This window comes from Apus apus, chromosome 3 (genome assembly GCF_020740795.1).
Source record: "Apus apus isolate bApuApu2 chromosome 3, bApuApu2.pri.cur, whole genome shotgun sequence".
Lineage (NCBI taxonomy): Eukaryota > Metazoa > Chordata > Aves > Apodiformes > Apodidae > Apus > Apus apus.
Window position 1 is genome coordinate 84,748,232 of NC_067284.1, and position 17,675 is coordinate 84,765,906.

General features: G+C 37.1%; 1 protein-coding gene across 1 annotated transcript in view; it reads right to left on the reverse strand.

Annotated features, from left to right (window-relative positions):
• The window catches only part of RYR2 (ryanodine receptor 2), a 375,829-nt gene that overhangs the window by 346,303 nt on the left and 11,851 nt on the right, over positions 1–17,675 (reverse strand). Inside the window, exon 2 of the mRNA XM_051615046.1 lies at positions 17,260–17,316. Within this exon, the coding sequence (XP_051471006.1) occupies positions 17,260–17,316 (57 nt within the window). The remainder of the gene's footprint in view (positions 1–17,259; positions 17,317–17,675) is intronic.

Genomic DNA, 17,675 nt, shown 5'->3' on the forward strand with positions numbered 1-17,675 from the left:
CCTCCCACAGCGGTCACAACTGAGAACATCATTAAACCTTCCAAATAGACTCAAGAGTCCTGAAATTACATATTTGAAAATCTTCCTTTTCAATTAATTAGTTAGACTTGAAGTCAGACTGAAGACAATTACAAGAAAAGTGCTCAGCTGCAGACCTTCAATCATGGTGGGTCAGGAATTCATAAAAAGTTAATTTTATTATTCTTGATTTCTTACAGTCAAGTGTTAATAAAACAAACCATAATAAACACTTAACATCTATTTAAAGAGATAATGGTTTTCATGATGGAGAGGAACCAATCTCTCAAATCTCTCTCCCATGGTAATTTACACAGTATACTGGAGTATTTTAGCAGTTTGGGGCCATAATGACATTGGTACTTTGATATTCTCAAGTGGTTTTCTGAGAAATTTAGTAGAGCAAAGAAGGAGTCAAACTTTAGAATCAAATCTGGACAACATCAATCCTAGCTGTGGTCTATCTGCCTCCTCCTCTCTTGTCATTAGGGGACGCAATAGTGGAAAACCTAGTCTCTGATCAGGGTACTTTTGCTTTGGAACCAAAGCAAAGGCAACAACATGAATACACACATTTGGAAAGTAATCTCAGTGTTCTTTGTTTAATATTTATTAACAGAGGGAGAAAAAACACCATCCTCATTTACATCAGTACCCAGCCTGGCTAACCATAACACATCTATCTGTACTCGAATCAAAGACCTGAATTTGGAAGGAAAACAGGCATAGATTTTTAGCCAGCCTGGGTGGGAAGAAGCCACAGCAAGAATGTTCTTTGCTGAAATCCTCTGCAAACAGTGCTAGACAGCCCTGGTTTGTCACTTAAGCAAACAAAGGCTCTTTCCAATGAAGAGACATGTCTTTGTTCCCTCAGACAGAAGCACTTTTCTATAGCACATTTAAGTTTAACCTAGAAGCCTCAGTACAGGGGTGATTGACAACACAGGCAGCCAAGAGATACTAATCTCTTCAAGTATGGTAAAGACTTAGCATCTTGAGAAACAGCAAAGGGGTATTGTGCTAACACTTTAAAATTTGAAGTTGTTTATGAATGTATTGTTGTTTTAAAAACATAACTAACAAGACTAAGAATTTCTCCAGGTATCTTCATATTTAGGTGGACGATGAGAGATCACCATTAAGTAAGCAACAGCAGAAGACAAATCTCCAATGTAAATAAATATGGAATCATTCATGGAAGAAAATTCTTAAGATTCAATAATAGTCCAAATATACAGTGCATGCATGCTCACTTTCTATTTGCTCCCCTAAAAATAGAACCAGTTTCCACTCTTCCTCTGAGCTTTTCCCCATTAAAATGTGCTGCTGTGGGACATTCTGCACACCACATAACAGCCAGACTGCATTCAGGCTTGCTTGTGATACTACAAATCAAGATCAATACCACAGGCTTTTATGGGACATATCTATTGTTGTATTGATTTGTAGGACAAATGTCTTTTGACTTGTTCCTCCCAGTACACTGCAAAATCATACGAACAAAATACAATTTGTTTAGTCACGCAACTAAAAGAATAATAATGTTTTAAAAATCTACAGGTTTTTTTTTTGCTACATAACCCAAGATGCTGTGTTTATATACTCAGACACCTGCAAAAATAGTCACACACTATATTGGAAATATCACAAGACTTCATTAAGATAAAAAAGTACATACTGGATCTCTTCTGAAATGCATAATCAAGAACATAGTCATTCCAGGTAAACAGAAAATGTAAACCACTTGAGACGTAAACCAGAAAAAAATAAATACAACATTATTCCCACTGACTACAAGTGAATATGGATTTGGTATTTAATCACTTGTCAGTAACTACACAAGTAAAACAAATAAGAAGAATGTATCAGTAATGCTTGCTTGAGAAAATAAATGAAAAAAAAAAAACAAAATCAGAAATAGATCACTCTTGAACTATCTTGAGGAAACTGAAAAGTTAGTTGACACAATAAAAGATAAAATTACAGAAATAAAACTATGTCCCAAACTCAAAACATTATTTGTAACTAGATCAAAAACACAGACAGTTATAAAGGAGAAACCACCTCTACAAAAGAATCCTGAGATAGAAAATATGTATTGAAAGCAGCTGAGATATGCAGTGTAAAGGATATAGAAATTGACTATTTTAAAATAATGTATTCTGTGGTGAAACCAATGCATAGAAAAAAAATCACATACACACAGACATGATATTAAATCTGAGAAAGGTACAAACTTGACCGCTGTCCTATCTCAGAAGGACCGCAAGCATTTATACTGTTGTAGGTTATGAATGCATTATAAATATATCTTTTGGTAATTAGAGTAAAGGACAAATTACCAAAAAAAAGTAATGTGAAAAGAAATCATGGGGTCTATTGTGAAGGTAAATAGCCACAAGAATATATTGCCAAAGGAAATTAGAAATTCGTAACAGAATATTAGCTGCTTAGGGTTTTTGCCTTTGCTTTCAGAGAGATACAAATTAGCTAAACCATATGTTAATAGACTTGGTGTAATCAATTTACATTCATAGCAAATATCCTCCAAAGTCACCAAATATTCAACCTCTGACACAAAAGACGGTATCTCACAGAAGAGTGGAATCACTGGGCAAAACTTTGGCTTGTGATAGCATGGCAAGGGAGACCAAAGAGCAGCAGTGGGCTCTTTGAGCCTCAGTAACCACAGCTACATCTGTGATGTGTCTCAGTCCAAGACAGGTGCTATGGCACTTCCAGAAAGAGTGAAAAATAAGTCAGGAAATTCTCATGTCAAGTGACAATATGTGCAGTTTAGGGAACATAGAAACGGCAAACTGTGTCTATCATTACCAATTTTAGACAGCTCTTACATACTTAGGATTTTACTATAAAAAATGATAGGTACATCTGCCAGTAAAAATCAGCGAGAGCCTTAACTATCAGGCAGATCTGAGAATATCTTTGTCTCAGAGCAGATAGCACAGCAAAGGCCTTCCCAGTGCAAAACTGTTTCTGTCAAAAGTACAAAATGCAAGTCTCGCAGGCTTCTGGCTCACCAATCTGGAGATACTTTCCTCGTTTCAAAGTAGAATGTCAAAATCTGCCTGAGCTATTACACTGTGCTAGTATAAAGTAAAACTGAACTGTATTGAATAATACGAGGCATGACCAAACCAGGAATACATATCATTAACAATTTTAATTTTGTACAGAACAGCAACAGACGTCCATTCACTCATGCAACAATCCCTCCATCGGTTCAAAAAGGACAATGCAATCAATCCTTTGTGGCTTCCTCGAGGAAAAAGGAAAAAGAAAAAAGCCAGTGAACCTATCAGGGACGTTGTTTCTCTGCTTCTTACATAAGGGGCACTGCAAGGGAATATAGGGAGGTGTTTCCACAAGATGAAGTGTTGGACAAGGATCTCAGCAGCAGCAGCAGCAAAGAGCAAAAAAGGAACTAGTGAGGATTTCTGAAGAAACAGTCACGGAGCTTATTACAACCCAGATTTCTATAGGTTCACCCTACTGTGTGAAATACATTATTTACAAACAAGCTATAGGGAGGGTGTCACATGAGAAATGTGTTTTTGTTCTTTATTATTAAAAGCTACTTTGTTAAAATAACCCCTGCTCAATAGTAATTTTGTCCCTGATCAAATGACACAGCTCATTATTTTCCAAAGAAGCAGCAGCAATTTAGTGTTGAATTCAAGCTGATCCTTTTGAAGACTTGCCAAACCTTTAAATACTGCAGACACCATTTGGGAATGAAGTATTTATTTCTTATCAACAGTTATTGTTTAAACGCAGCAGTAATGTAAATGCATCATTCTCCCTAATAGCCTAAGGATATGAGGAGTACATTGGGAGTGGGAAGGGCATGGAGAGGAGCACTCGTGATCCCACAGAGACACATGTATCCCATTTAAAACACAGGCCAGTGGCTAAAAAAAAAGTGGGGGACTCTCAGATATGTGTGCATAAATATTATTAGATCTTGTCATGTGAACTTTCACATATAATAATGACAATGATAATGACAATTCTCCATTTTGTTTTCAGGTAGGAAGAAGTATTTCATTATTTTTTAATTATTTTCTTTAAACCCAAAAGCCCAAGATTACTGTTATCACCCTCAAAGCCAAAGTTGAAGACTTTTAATTAGTAAGATACAAGTATGTGAGCAGAAAACTAAATGTATGCTTTTCCTTGCCCCTAAATTTCAATGAAATATTATGTTCTTTTCAGTATATACTGCTTTTAAAAAAGGAATGGTGGTGTTCTGCAAAATTTTAATCTTAAATCTTATACAAGAAAAAGGATTCACTACCAAACTTTAAAAACATCCCTTTCTTAAAGTCATGACTAAAACGAAACCTAAAAGCTTACCATTCTTCCTCCTGAACTTACTGTATTTTTAGCCAATTTTGCATTTTTCAATTCTCTCCCTCAGGATCACCAAGCTTTAAGTGCCATCACTGAAAGGTGGGAATTAGCGATGTCCATTTCAGAACATTAGAAGCCCAGAAGCACTCAGTGCTGGGTTACTACCCAGTGCATCCTAGTACTTACAGACACTGTCATTTGCAGTGCACAGCTACCAACAAAAGCAGCTGTTGTTTTCTCTCTTCCCTACATCTTGACAGCAGGTGTTACAAACCACGTCTGCTGCCCAGTTGTAAAGTGCGCAGTAGCAGGTGCAGCACTGGTTTCTTTGCTGCCTGAGGAAATTCCCTTCATTTCATTGTATTTCTAACCTCAGACTGGGAGCTTCAAGAAGAGTCTGTATTTGAATATTTGACTGGGAGGCAGTTAGCTGATTATCATAATTAATTTTAAGCAAACGGAGTGGCAATAACTGGTAAATTTTAATTTTAATTGAATTTTTATTTCCTATTACTATCAAATTCAAGACAGCAGCCTGCTTTTAATATTAATCAACTCAGCAACCCTTCATAGGTAAAAAAAAAACATTTTACAGTTCAACCTATTCTTTTCAAAAAAAATCAAATTAAAAATACCCATACTACTCATATCCTTGTTTTGTTTTGTTTTTAAAATTGTAACTACTGGAATTAAAAAGTATTTTCCACTTTCAAGACTTCCTGTTTGAACACTGGCTCTTGTCAATACTTCCCAGCACTCAAAGAGAAGACGTCTGTAATTGCTAAGCACCGTTACTGCAAAACAAATCTTGACAGGATGAATAAGAGATTTTACTGCCTTTCCAATAAATCACTGAGACTGGAAGTTTGTCCTCCATCCTGACTAAAGGGCAAGCACTTAGCCACAGCCTACCACAGACTGCCTATTCCTTCACAGCACTGCACCATCCACTGCCTGTTCCCTATTTGCTCTGCTCACCTGCACACGCATGAAGACCAGGGTTTGATCAGCGTCATCCTGCCAGTCCTCACAATACAAGTATGCTGGAGGACAGCTCTCTTCTTCTCCACTGGAAAACAGGCAGCCTGTGCAACCATGGAAGAGGGATGACACATTGTATGTCCACCAGGCTACAGTGTCACCCATGATCAGTTGCCCTTGACTTCTTAGGCTGTCCTGTCAAAAAGAGCTGCACACCACAACTTCAGAAGTTTTCTTCAGCTACAACTCAACCACATCTCACTCCCAATTATGAAGGGGCAAAGAAGAGAGTCAGAAATTAGAGCCCAAACAAAACACACTGGTGCTTAGTCCATATCATTCTCTTTAAGACACGCAGCCCATCACCCCCCACCTCATAAAGCTCCTTCCAGCTGAGAAGGATCCAGTGTATCTCATTACCACAGACTTTCAATTTATCTCTCCAGGAAGCAGCAGCCAGCTGGGCAGGGCCACTCTGACCATCTCTATGCACTCCCCAGCCATGCTTCTGTGGGCTTCCCAATGCTGAGCCCAGCCACACAAACACCAGTCAGGATGGAGAGACAATATTGTGCAGCAGTGGATCCATAAGGAAAAAGATTTCAACAAAGAGATGAAAACACAGGAAGTGAGTAGCAATTATTTCATTTCAGATGAAAATCATAAATATGTTTGACAGTATTTCTTATTCTCCACTCAGAAACTTCCCACAAATTCCTCACAACTAGACACAAACAGGCTGCTGGTGCTATGAAGGGTCAGAAAGCCTCCAGAATGCCAGCTACCTGCAGATGCAACTGTTTGGACCCACGACTATAAAAGTCAGGTAATCAATCAGTAAACAACTGCAAATCTTTCCACAAAAGTGCAAACTAAGAACCACACAAAAGGAAATGTGGATGAGGAAACATGAACAAACCCACAAAAGATCCCCAATTACTTCTCAAAACCCCTTTTTTCAGAAGTTGCCTCTGTTGTAAAGCTAAGTAACAGGTTTTTTTAATATTTTAATCAAACAGATTTTAATCAAAAACACTTCCTTTTTTAAATACTAAACCTTTTGTATAAGCCTACAAAACAAACCCTTATGATAGTTGCAAATACATGCAGTAACATTTTCAGTTATGATTCATTGCCCTTTCCAGTACCAGAACTAGGGTTCATCAATTAAAAGATGCATGCAGCAGCTTCAAAACAAAATGGAGGTAAAACTTCCCCATGCACCATCCACTTCAGCTGCAGAACTCGATTTGCTATCAAATTCAGTGTCACCAGGCCTGAGTCTAATTCCCCCAAGCCACAAAGTGCTTCTGACTGACCTGACTGGAGATACAATACTGAGCTAAATGGGCCCCTTGGTCTTCAATTATTCCTCCAGTTATTTTTATGTTATTATGTAATCCATAGTAAATAAATACATACATACAACACAAAAAAGCACTGAATTGAAGGCTAAAAGCAGTCTAGCTTACTTCACTGTGAGCATTGATGCAGAACACAACAGAAGACAGAGATTTTTAAAACACATTTTAAATCTGAAGTCTTAGAATAGCCTTTCTTTTGAGAAAGCAAGCACTGCTTTAGCCTGGAATTTGTACTTCCTAAGTAGAGTAAACCTCTGACATGAAATCATAAAATTAAAGTGCAGTCTCCCATAATTTATTATAACTATTCCTGCTAAGGCATTACTTGCATATTTTAAGATCACAAGGCAGGGGGGAAAGCATATATCCTCGAAAGTAATACAGGACCTGACAAAAAAAGAAAGAAAAATTAAAAGCTACAAACCAGAAAGAGCAACTGGATACAGTTTTTATTACTATTTTTACAGTTTCTTTCCATCACCTGAAGTGAACTAAGTACTTGGGCAATCTTATGTAAGGCATTTTAACTGTGAGTCATCTGTAAATATGCTCCTGCATACTGAGTAAGCTGAAAACAGTTGGTACTTCATGCTGAATGACATCCCTGTTTTGCTTAAATCTTCAGATTCCATCTTTGCATGGTATTTCTGCTCATTTTAGAAACACTGTCTTACAGCTTACATATCTTTGCTTCTGTTTGCCTTTTTTATTCATCAGTACAGGTCTGGATTCAAATTTCAGGTAAGTCATTAAATCCAGGGAAAATACCAGTCTTGGTTCTCACTGGGACTTAACCACAACCATAAAATAAGCTTGCATTTTTCTTGGAACCTAGTACTACCTGACAAGAATCTGTATACTAATATGACTAGGAAAGGGAAGACAGAAGATATAGCTAGAAAAACATTATTTCACTGTACTGAAACAAAACCAGGAAATCTTGACCTACACAAAAGGTAGCCTCCACAAAGAAAAAAATCCATTCTGTGAAAGCATCAAATGTTTTTCTTACTCAAGTTTCCAACTGCAAATTCACCACTTTACCAGAACACAAAATAAAAAAACCTGTAAGGTCTTATTAATTCATCACTCTTTCACTAATTTTTGCCTGTACAAACAAATCATGATGTGCAACAATAAAAAATCAAACTGAATTAAGTTCCACAAAACAGGCATTTCTAACAGAATAAGCCAATGCTAAGAATAAATTACCCTCACTCAAAATATTTCATCCAAAATTTCCTATAGTCATGAGAATATATTGAAATTTAGGGATAGAATGCAGTAGCTAACTACAATTTAGGAATTTTGGACTGCAAATTAAGAAGTTACATTATGCTAGCATTAAAGACTCTTCTTTCTCATTGCATACATCTCCGTGACTAAGAATGGTTTATCTGCTGTCACAGCAAATTGCAGTGTGATCCGACCCCTCATTTTGAAGGGATCTTGTATTTATGTAAAACATTTTAATAACCCCACTTTTAAGCACAAATAAAAGTCCCACTGGGAACCTATATCAGTGCACATGCAACACAGAATGACAAAACAAATCAACATACATGAAACAAAATACATAACCTCACACAATTTAGTAGCTTAGCTTCCTTCTTCTAATTGCCATTGAGAACCATTTGAAATCAAAATAAAAGCAAACATATGGCTGGAGCAGACTTAAAGCTTATCCATCAACACCTGAAACTTTGGCAGTTCAACAGACAAATTAGTTGCTGTTTCTGCTCACTTTGAACAAAATATTCTACTCAAATACTAATTTATGGGAGGATGTATATGCTCTCCCAACACTCAGTAAAAGAAGACTCAACACTTGGAAGTCTCCAGGATGCATGTTTTGTAATTATTACTTGGCTATACAGTTACTCAGACTAATTATGTCCCCCCTGCCATTTTTGCCTTTAAGAATGGCTTCTCAAAAATAACTTCTTCCCAGTCTTTTTACTCTGATATGCCATGAAAACAGGAAACATAACATCTGCTACTTTAAATATTACAAATACAGACCAGGAATTATTTTAAATCAATCAGGCAACCACAATTCACAAGTTCCAATTCAGTAACTGCAACAGTATTTTTCCAACTATGTTATTAGTAGCAGTATTATACATTTTGTACAGAGATTTTTCTCTCATATTTCTGATAATCATAGAATAAAAGTTGCAAATAAAGTCACCTTTCTTTGTTCAGTCTTCTGTCCATTAAGCCCTGAATCTATGCACTGACTTCCAGTATTCTCCCACATAACGTCCGTATTATATGTCCCCATCTTCAGTGGCATAGCTCTCCAAGTCTCTGTAAGTCATAGCGAGTGCAGAGGAGCCCAGAATGGACCGCAAGGCAACCTGTGTCCCTCAGCAGATTACTTAATTTCCTGCCCCTTCATCTCACCTCAGTGTTTCTCCATCTTGCCTATGTGGAGTCTACACTCTTTCAGGCAGGAAATGTGATTCCCGGTGCCTTTGTACAGAGGCACAGCAGCGCCCTTGCCCCAACTGAGCCCTCTGGCCACTATGTAATACAATCAATAATAATTATTATTTTTGTCCCTTGTTTCCTCTTGTACCCAACAGCTGTGATCTTTCCTCTGATAGCTGAATACACATCGTAGATCCTCAGGTTTTGTCCAACTAGCAAAGCTTCCCATTCTTTCCCTCTCCTCAAACTTACCTAGAATATCTCACCCAGTTCTTCAACCTGCAGTAATTGGTTCTCTTTCTTCAAATTCTACCCTCCTTCAAGTATATTTTCACTACTAATCTAAAGCAGTTTACCATATTTCAAAACCATAGGTTAAGGGAGTAAGAGGTAAACACAAGTTTTTCAGAGTTAAAATACAAATGTTACATGGAAAATAGTATTTTCACCCTTTAGTTTGGTAAGAGAAGTACTAATCTGTACACAGGGCAGATCCTTCACTTCAGACTGAGACGGTTTAAAATTTTTCAGTGGATTCTTATTGACATTAAACACAGGAAAATGCTCAGAGAAAACATTCATGTACTTCATCCATAACGACACACACACCCACACAGAAGCAGTCAAGTCCAACAAAGCCAGAGCTCTTTTGGCGAGATAGACCTCAAATCAAAATTAGTGTTTTCTGCCAGCATCAGTCATCAACAGTTTCTTTGTGTCAGCCACTTCAATACTGCAGCACCTACCACTAGACAGAAAATACAAGGCTTTACCATGTAACAACCCCTAACATTTACTTTTTAAGACCTCCCATTATGGATTCTTCTCCCAGCACTGAAATGGGAACATGGAGAAATCACAGGCAACTTGTGCCATTTTAAGTGGGCACAGACACTACACTTTGAGCAAAGCAAGTAAAATTTGAGTTAAACCACAGGGACGTTATCTACATTAGCACATCACTACTACTTCATTGCTGTCACCAAGGGAGCACCACGTAAGAAACACTAAAACACTTTATCAAGATGTTACATATCTAGCACTGGAAGTGCCAAATACAGCCAGATTTGTTATAAATGTCTTTAAATTATTTTCTTTAAATTTAAAAAAGCGTAATACAGCTTGGCATTCCCTTCAAAGAATGAGCACAACCAGACTAGACGAGACCAAAAACAAACAAAAAAATAATCCTTTAACATTAGAGTTCAAGAAGTTTGAAGGTAGCTTCCTAATGGGAAATAATTTTTTGTATTTCTTTCTCATGGTGTTTCTGGAAAATTTTAAAAAATAAATAATAAAGAAAAAAAAAATAAAGAAAAAAACATGTCAAAAGAACTTTTAATTCACTGTTCAATGTCCAGAGTTGGAATAAGGGAGACTTTGACTGAATTTTATTTCAGCCCCTGCAAGTGTCGTTTAATCACTGACCATTTCAAATCTGACTGTGAACAACTTTTCTTTATTAAGTTCTTCCAAAAGGGTACTTGTATTTGTTATGGCAAAATCCTGCAGTCATGGAATATAGTTCAGGTCATACTGTCATAAACAGCATAGTTAAAGGGCAGCAGTCAATCCACTTTATTCTATAAAAGCTTGCTCCCATCTTTGATCAAGGGGACTTCTGTACATTTTACCAGAAGGTTGCTGGATCTTCTCCTCTCCAGCAGGGACACCTGCCAGAGAGATTGATTCTCAAGAACTAAGATCCACCCAGGGACACCCAGCTGCAGCTGGGCAAGGATGAGAGATATTAACTCTTTTATTGTATTTATTAGCAAACTTAACCTTAAGTAATTTTCGTCATTAAAGTGTAAGATTACAGAATCCTTTAAAATTGATAATTAATGTTCTAGGCCTAGTATAAAACTTGATAATAAGTTGCCAACATTTTAATGGTTAACCTTTATTGTTTGATCTAACTACAAGTAGTAAATTTTATTGTTAAGATACCTTTGGCATGCTAACTTCAACTTCTGTTCCGCTCTCCCAATTTCCATACAATTTGAATGTGCTTATGCCTTCTACTTTAAGGATCTAAAACCCCAGTGTTATATGCAGTAAATCTTGACCTGTGCATATATGTCTCACCTGCTATCTTAACCCATTCAGAGCAGATGGTTATAATTAGCTTGGACTTTACATTTTTGATCAACCTTTCTCCTAGCAATTTATGGCAAGATGAATGCAACTCCATCTTCAAATTATAGATGGAAATCTGGGTATGAATATACACACTGATTCACATTTTAACAAATCCAGTTTTAGCAGCAGAAGTAGAATATACAGTGATTATGTGTCGTCAAGTTAGCTGAGGGGTTTTTTATACTTAAAGAGGGATGTGATGGTTGTTTCATTTTCCAACAACAGTGTACTTAAGCTTCCTCTTAGAGGATGAACTTCCTGCATGGGTGCCTGTTATGGTTTGGGAGACCCAGGCATGGTGTTGGAGACCTATAAAGAGGATCCTTAGGACCCTGAAAGACTGGAAGGGGTCAGTACTCCTGCCCACCTCCCGTCACAATCTATAAAAGCCAGGAGAGCTGGAAGCCGGGCCCTTCACCCTTCCTGCTCCTTTCTCCCTGCCAGGGCTACAGCTGGTTCCTTCAGCTTCCCACATGATCACTCCAGAATCCAACTGCATTGGGTGCTGTGAGGAGCTGTGGACCTCTCCCCTGGAGCAGCCCTGCTTTTCCCATATCCCTGCCATCATCAAGATCGGTTTTGCATTAAAATACTTATCTGCTCTTCCCCCACATTTTAGTGTTACGGTAAATTTGTTTCTAGTTTCAATTTCCAAAGTTTTAGTCTCCCTTATTCCCCTTCTATCTTCCCTTGGGAGGGGGGAGAGAGGTAACAGAGAGCAAGTCTGTCCTGTTTTTTTGGGATTCACCTTTAATATTTAAACCAGGATAGTGCCTCTCTCCACTGGGCATAGGCCCTGCCAAGCACCTGCTCCAGCACAGGTTTCCCATGTGGTCATAGCCTCCTTCAGGCATCCACCTGCTCCAGTGTGGGGCTGCAGGTGGTTATCTGCTCCGCCATTAACCTCCATGGGCTGCAGGGGGACAGCCTGCCTCACAATGGTCTTCACCACAACCTGCAGGGGAATCTCTGCTTCACCACCTGGAGCACCTTCTCCCACTCCTTGTTCACTGACATTGGCATGTGCAGAGTTGTTCCTCTCACATATTCTCTTTCCTCTCTCTGGCTGCAATTTGGCATGTTTTTACCCCAGTCATAAACATGTTACCCCAGAGGTGCAAGCACTGTCACTGATGAGATCAGCCTTGGCCAGCAGCAGGTCCATCTTAGAGCAGGCTGGTATTGGCTCTGTCAGACATATAGGAAGTGTCTAACTGCTTCTCATAGAAGCCACCTCTGTAGCACCTTGGCTACCCAAGCTTTGCCACACAAACCCAATACAAGCCTAAATCCATAATACTTGTCCTGCTGTTGATCATTACAACCTCTCTGTAGCCAAAGTGGCATTTAATTTTTCACAGCTGTCTGCACTCCACTATCTTGCAAGCCCTCCCATCAGATTTCCCTCCACCTAATCCAAAGAAAAAGCTAAACCAGAGAGACAAATTAACACTAGAATATTTGCTATGTAAAAATCAATCCATATTCAAGTGAAATAGTTAGGAGAAGGCATAAATCACTATATTTCTCATGTTTTAGATTTTCCTTCCAGGAAAAAAAAAAAAAAAAAAGCTTTTCATTCTTGATCTTGCAAGCTCCAAGACTAAAAAACTGCATGATTCATCTCCTCTTTTTAGCCTGGCTTGCCAACTAAATCATGCCAGCTGAGCTGTGCAGCTAATGCATTAAAATGTAGCAGAACAATGCAAGAGAATTCCTAAAATCTAAAGAACAGGAAAAAAAATGGAGAAATAGAAAAAGAAAATAGTTCATTAAAACATTTCAAGTGGTTTTGAAATGTGTGATCAGTGGTTTGATAGCTCCCTTAAGCAACTTTAGTAACCTAACAGGCTGTTAAAAAACCAACTACACAAAAAAAACCACCAAATCACACCAACCCAAAACAAACAAAAAACAAAACACAAAGTCCCCAGAACAAACCAACAAACAAAACCACCAGCCTCCTACAGTCTAAAAATAATCCTTCTCCATAAGAAAACTCTTCAATGTAAAACAATGCTGGAAAGGAGGGTTTCACACTTCAAGCTGTTTCATGTTGACTAATTAGGTGGAAATGATACTTTTATCAGCTAGTCTTTAGTAATACTCCATTTGTCCCCCACATGATCTCCAAATCTCATAAAAGCAACTTTTCTCAATCTCCAGACTCTGTTCCTGAGCACACTGTGATGCATCAATTACAATGAGACTTTCAATTGACACATCCCTGAATTTCAAAAGATCATGATGGACTTTGTGCACGTTTCAGCTATAGACTTCCTCTCTGCAATTATTTTTATTCTGCAGCATTGGGCCAAACACAATCCACTGGTTTTTGTATTCTGTTCACCACTACTACATGTTAAATACCGTCTGAACATACAGCATGTAAAAAAAACAATCTTTGGCATAACTGACTGAATCTGAAAATGTAACATGTAAACAACAGCTAAGAGAGTTAGCTATCATCTATAGATAAGAAATTAAAAGAACACCATTTAAAACACAGAAGTTACACAACCAAACCTAGTGAATTCTTACATTGTTGACTGACCACATTTTCTCATTTGAATTCTCTTATGCAACCAGTGAATAATATAGTCCTTGGCTACCAGGAGGTGTGAACTGAAGTAAACTGTTCACATACCCAGCTGAACCTGCTAAAAAATTGTTAGGCATAATGAGAGAATTGTCTTCCATAGGCCAGTGAGTTGGGTGAAAGAAATATAATCTGTTCCAGATCCGCTTTCTCTTGCTGCTGAGAAATTCGAAGATCATACGATGAAAAGCCAAAGGGGAATTAATTTGTCCTGGAAGTCAGTACCAAACTTGGGTAGCTCAGTTCTGAACTGTTCTCTTTCTACAGGTTTGAGAGAGTGACAGAAATCTCTTCTGCACTATGGTTTTCCTCACACTTCATAAGGAGTGAAAGACATAGGTGTTTTAGGCTACCTTCCAGACCAGAAATATCCAAGTCCAACCAAACTCTTTTTCTGTTCTCTGACCCAAACGTTACTATAGCTTTCAAAACATGTCCAGTCTTCAAAAATATATTTATTATTTTACTATACTGTGACTCCTTACTGAGGAACACAAATTACAGATGACGGCTTGCTTTTCACCATGAGCAGAAAAAAAGAAAATAAAAAAATTCACAGGACAAAGAAAATGTATGCCTCCTGCTTGCCTGAATAAAAAAGCAAAAGGTTGACTGCAAAAAACCAAACCTAAAAGTAACAAGAAACTTAGAAAACAGAAAGTGTCAAGTAATACATAAAAGCAGTTTCCATCTCCCTTATAATATTACAATGAAAAAATATTTCAGAATAATCCTTTACCTGTGGTCAAAGAAAAAGTGTGATATACTACACCTTTTAAAATCAAATTACAACAAGCTGAAGATTTTTAGAAAGCTCTTATCTCTTTTATAAAATCTTTAATATGAAAATATATTCCATTTAAAAGAATACCAAATCCAAATCAAGAAATTTATTAACATTTACTTCAGCGAGAGTTGGACCAAGAGGATAAAACAATGCATACCAGCAGGTCAGTTTCAGAAGAGGCCAAGAGATTGTTTATACATTTTTCCATTTTTCTCAAAATTGTATTTTTCAAGACAAAACACTACCATTTAGGGCTCACCCCTCCAGCTCTTCATAAAGAAAGATGTGGTTTTGAAAGAATTTGAAGTTTGAAAATTTGTTTCCAGATACAGGTTAGTTTAGACACCAAAAAACCCCATACATAAATCCCTACAAGGTCAAGAACAACCATGAATCAGCAACAATGAAAACAAAAGGAAATAACGTATATTTTCAAGCAAATATCAATGTATGATTTTCTTTCCTCCCTCTGATCCAAATTAACTCCTCTGTTAAAGGAAAAAAAAGCAAGTGCTATACAACTTTTTAAGTAAACATACTCGTGAGACCATGCCATCATTTGAAATAATTCATTTCTAATAGTGGAGAAGTGTCTGGACAAAATAACTGGGAAACAATTACTACTGTAGAAGAAAACATATGCAAGAGTGTAAAGTACCTTTGGTTCCAAGTATGGAAAGAAACTTACAGACGGTTTCAGCAGGAAATAAGCTGGAAAAGGACTGTTACCAGATACTGCCATGCAAATCATACGTAACCAAAAACTGGTTGAAGATGTTGCCATTTAAGCCTTTCAGCTTAACTGTAACTAAGAGTTGCAGTGCTAAACTAGGCAGAGTAGAAAAATGGGAGTAGAAAGTAAAGACCTGAATATTCCTATGGCTATATATTTTCTCATTACATATTCTGCTGCATTCAAATTAGCAGACCTGCTCCCTACCTGAATATCAGAGAACCTGAAAGCGTGCATAGTTTTCACCATTAACACAGAGGTCTGAAAAAGCAGCAGTGCACAGTGAGAGCTCAGCTCCATGAAGTGCTGACATTCCTCAAATAGACTGTACTTAGGTTTGCAGACACCAAGTAAAAAACACAGCAGAGCTTAAGAGGTTTCAGAAATTTGTGACAAGATACTTTTTTACCTTGAAGTGTAACTGAAATGTTCCTTAATAACTAAACAAAAGCAATTGTACTTGCCTAAAAGTAAAAGCTTCAAGACAAGACAGATCTCCAATCATGAAATACAGATGAGATTAAAAAAAAAAAACAAAAAAAACATACCAAACACTAAAGAAAATTACACTAAAAGAGTTAAATAAATAAACAGGAAAAATAAGTGGTTTGTATGCATCAAGAACCTAAAAAGAAGTACTGCCTGACAACATACATGACTTCTTGAATTAATTAAACAGTATACCTAATCTCAAATTCAGATTAGAGCTGTCTTTGTGTTCCATGGTTGACATAATAAGACTTACGCTGGGCACAGCAAAAGCACACTGGTAACACAAATTGCGAATGCTACTCGGCAAGAATGACATGTAGGTTCTTAACAAAGACTTCCAGGAGACTTGCAGAGAAAAAAAATATCTCTTTTCAGAAAAGAAGGACATACAAGAGATTATTACCTTTGCTGAATTGGACAAGATGTTACATCTGTATGGCGAAGTTGGAACAGTTTATCAATAATCAGACAAATATTTTGAAGGACAGTTTGTAATGCATTTACATTTTTCAACTCATTGTGTAAAAGCTAGGTCACGAACTTTTGGTGCACAAGCAAGATAAATATCAATTGTGCTTAGAACAACAGGTGAAGGGTACAGAAAAGGATACACATTCAACATTTAGGCCATTATATACAGCAGCACACAATGATGTTAGTGTAAAATTCAGCTCTGGTTAAAATCTACAGGAGGTTTGACATTAACATCAATGAGAACAGAACCAGACAAAAATACATACATAGCCATATAAAGACACTCACAGTCATGGACCAGCAAATCAATTCATAGAATGTTTAACAGATGTAGATTATTTGCTAGATATTATACTAAAATAAACTACTTTTCATCCAGAATGCAATATAATTTAAGCAACAGGTAAGAGAGCTGGATTTTTACTTGAAGCAGCCTTTGTAATACAGGATTTGTTTTTAGGCTTCTGGAATAAAAAAAAAAAAAAGAAAAAGAAAAAACACACCACAAACAAACAAAACCAACCAAAACAAACAAAAAAAAAAACCCACACACTAAAATTTGTAATTGAAGTCTTATATTCTAGCCTTTTGGTAATAAAATAACCCCTAACAACCTGTTAGAACAACCTGCCTGGTTTTATTTATTTCTTTAATTTAGATGATTTATTCCCCAGGCAGGGAAAATGAGATCCAGTTAGAAATTTTGAAAGGAATATAAGGATTTTCTTCAGCCAATTAATCTGTTTAAAGGTATACAATAAGGCTACAAACCCATTTCTCACACAGAACTCATTTCTCTGCCCCTCCCAATAAAACTAATTACTACGATACAGCAAACCGTAACTTTGGAATAAGAACTTACTACAACAAAGTGCGCTTCCCAAGCTCTAGATGTGGTTCCAATTGTCAAACTGTAATTCTGTAACAGACATAAATTATCATAAAAAACCTCACTCATTGATAGGAATTCACATAGGCACAAAAAGAAGAAGTAATTTTGTTAGCATTCCCACTCCCAAACAATTCACTACCCATTTAAACTCATTCCTTCTTTGAATGTATGTTCCGATCCATGTTAGTTTATTCTGTTAGTAAATCAAAAGGTGCAGCAAGGCCTTCCTATGCAAACAGAAATGCAAACGCCATGCATGGAAACAAATCTCCCTCATCAAGTTCTGAAGTCTGAGCATTTAACACACACTATATTAATTGGATTACTTTATAGAAATTGGATTACATTTTACAGAAAATGGATACAGTAACTCTCACCTACAGGTT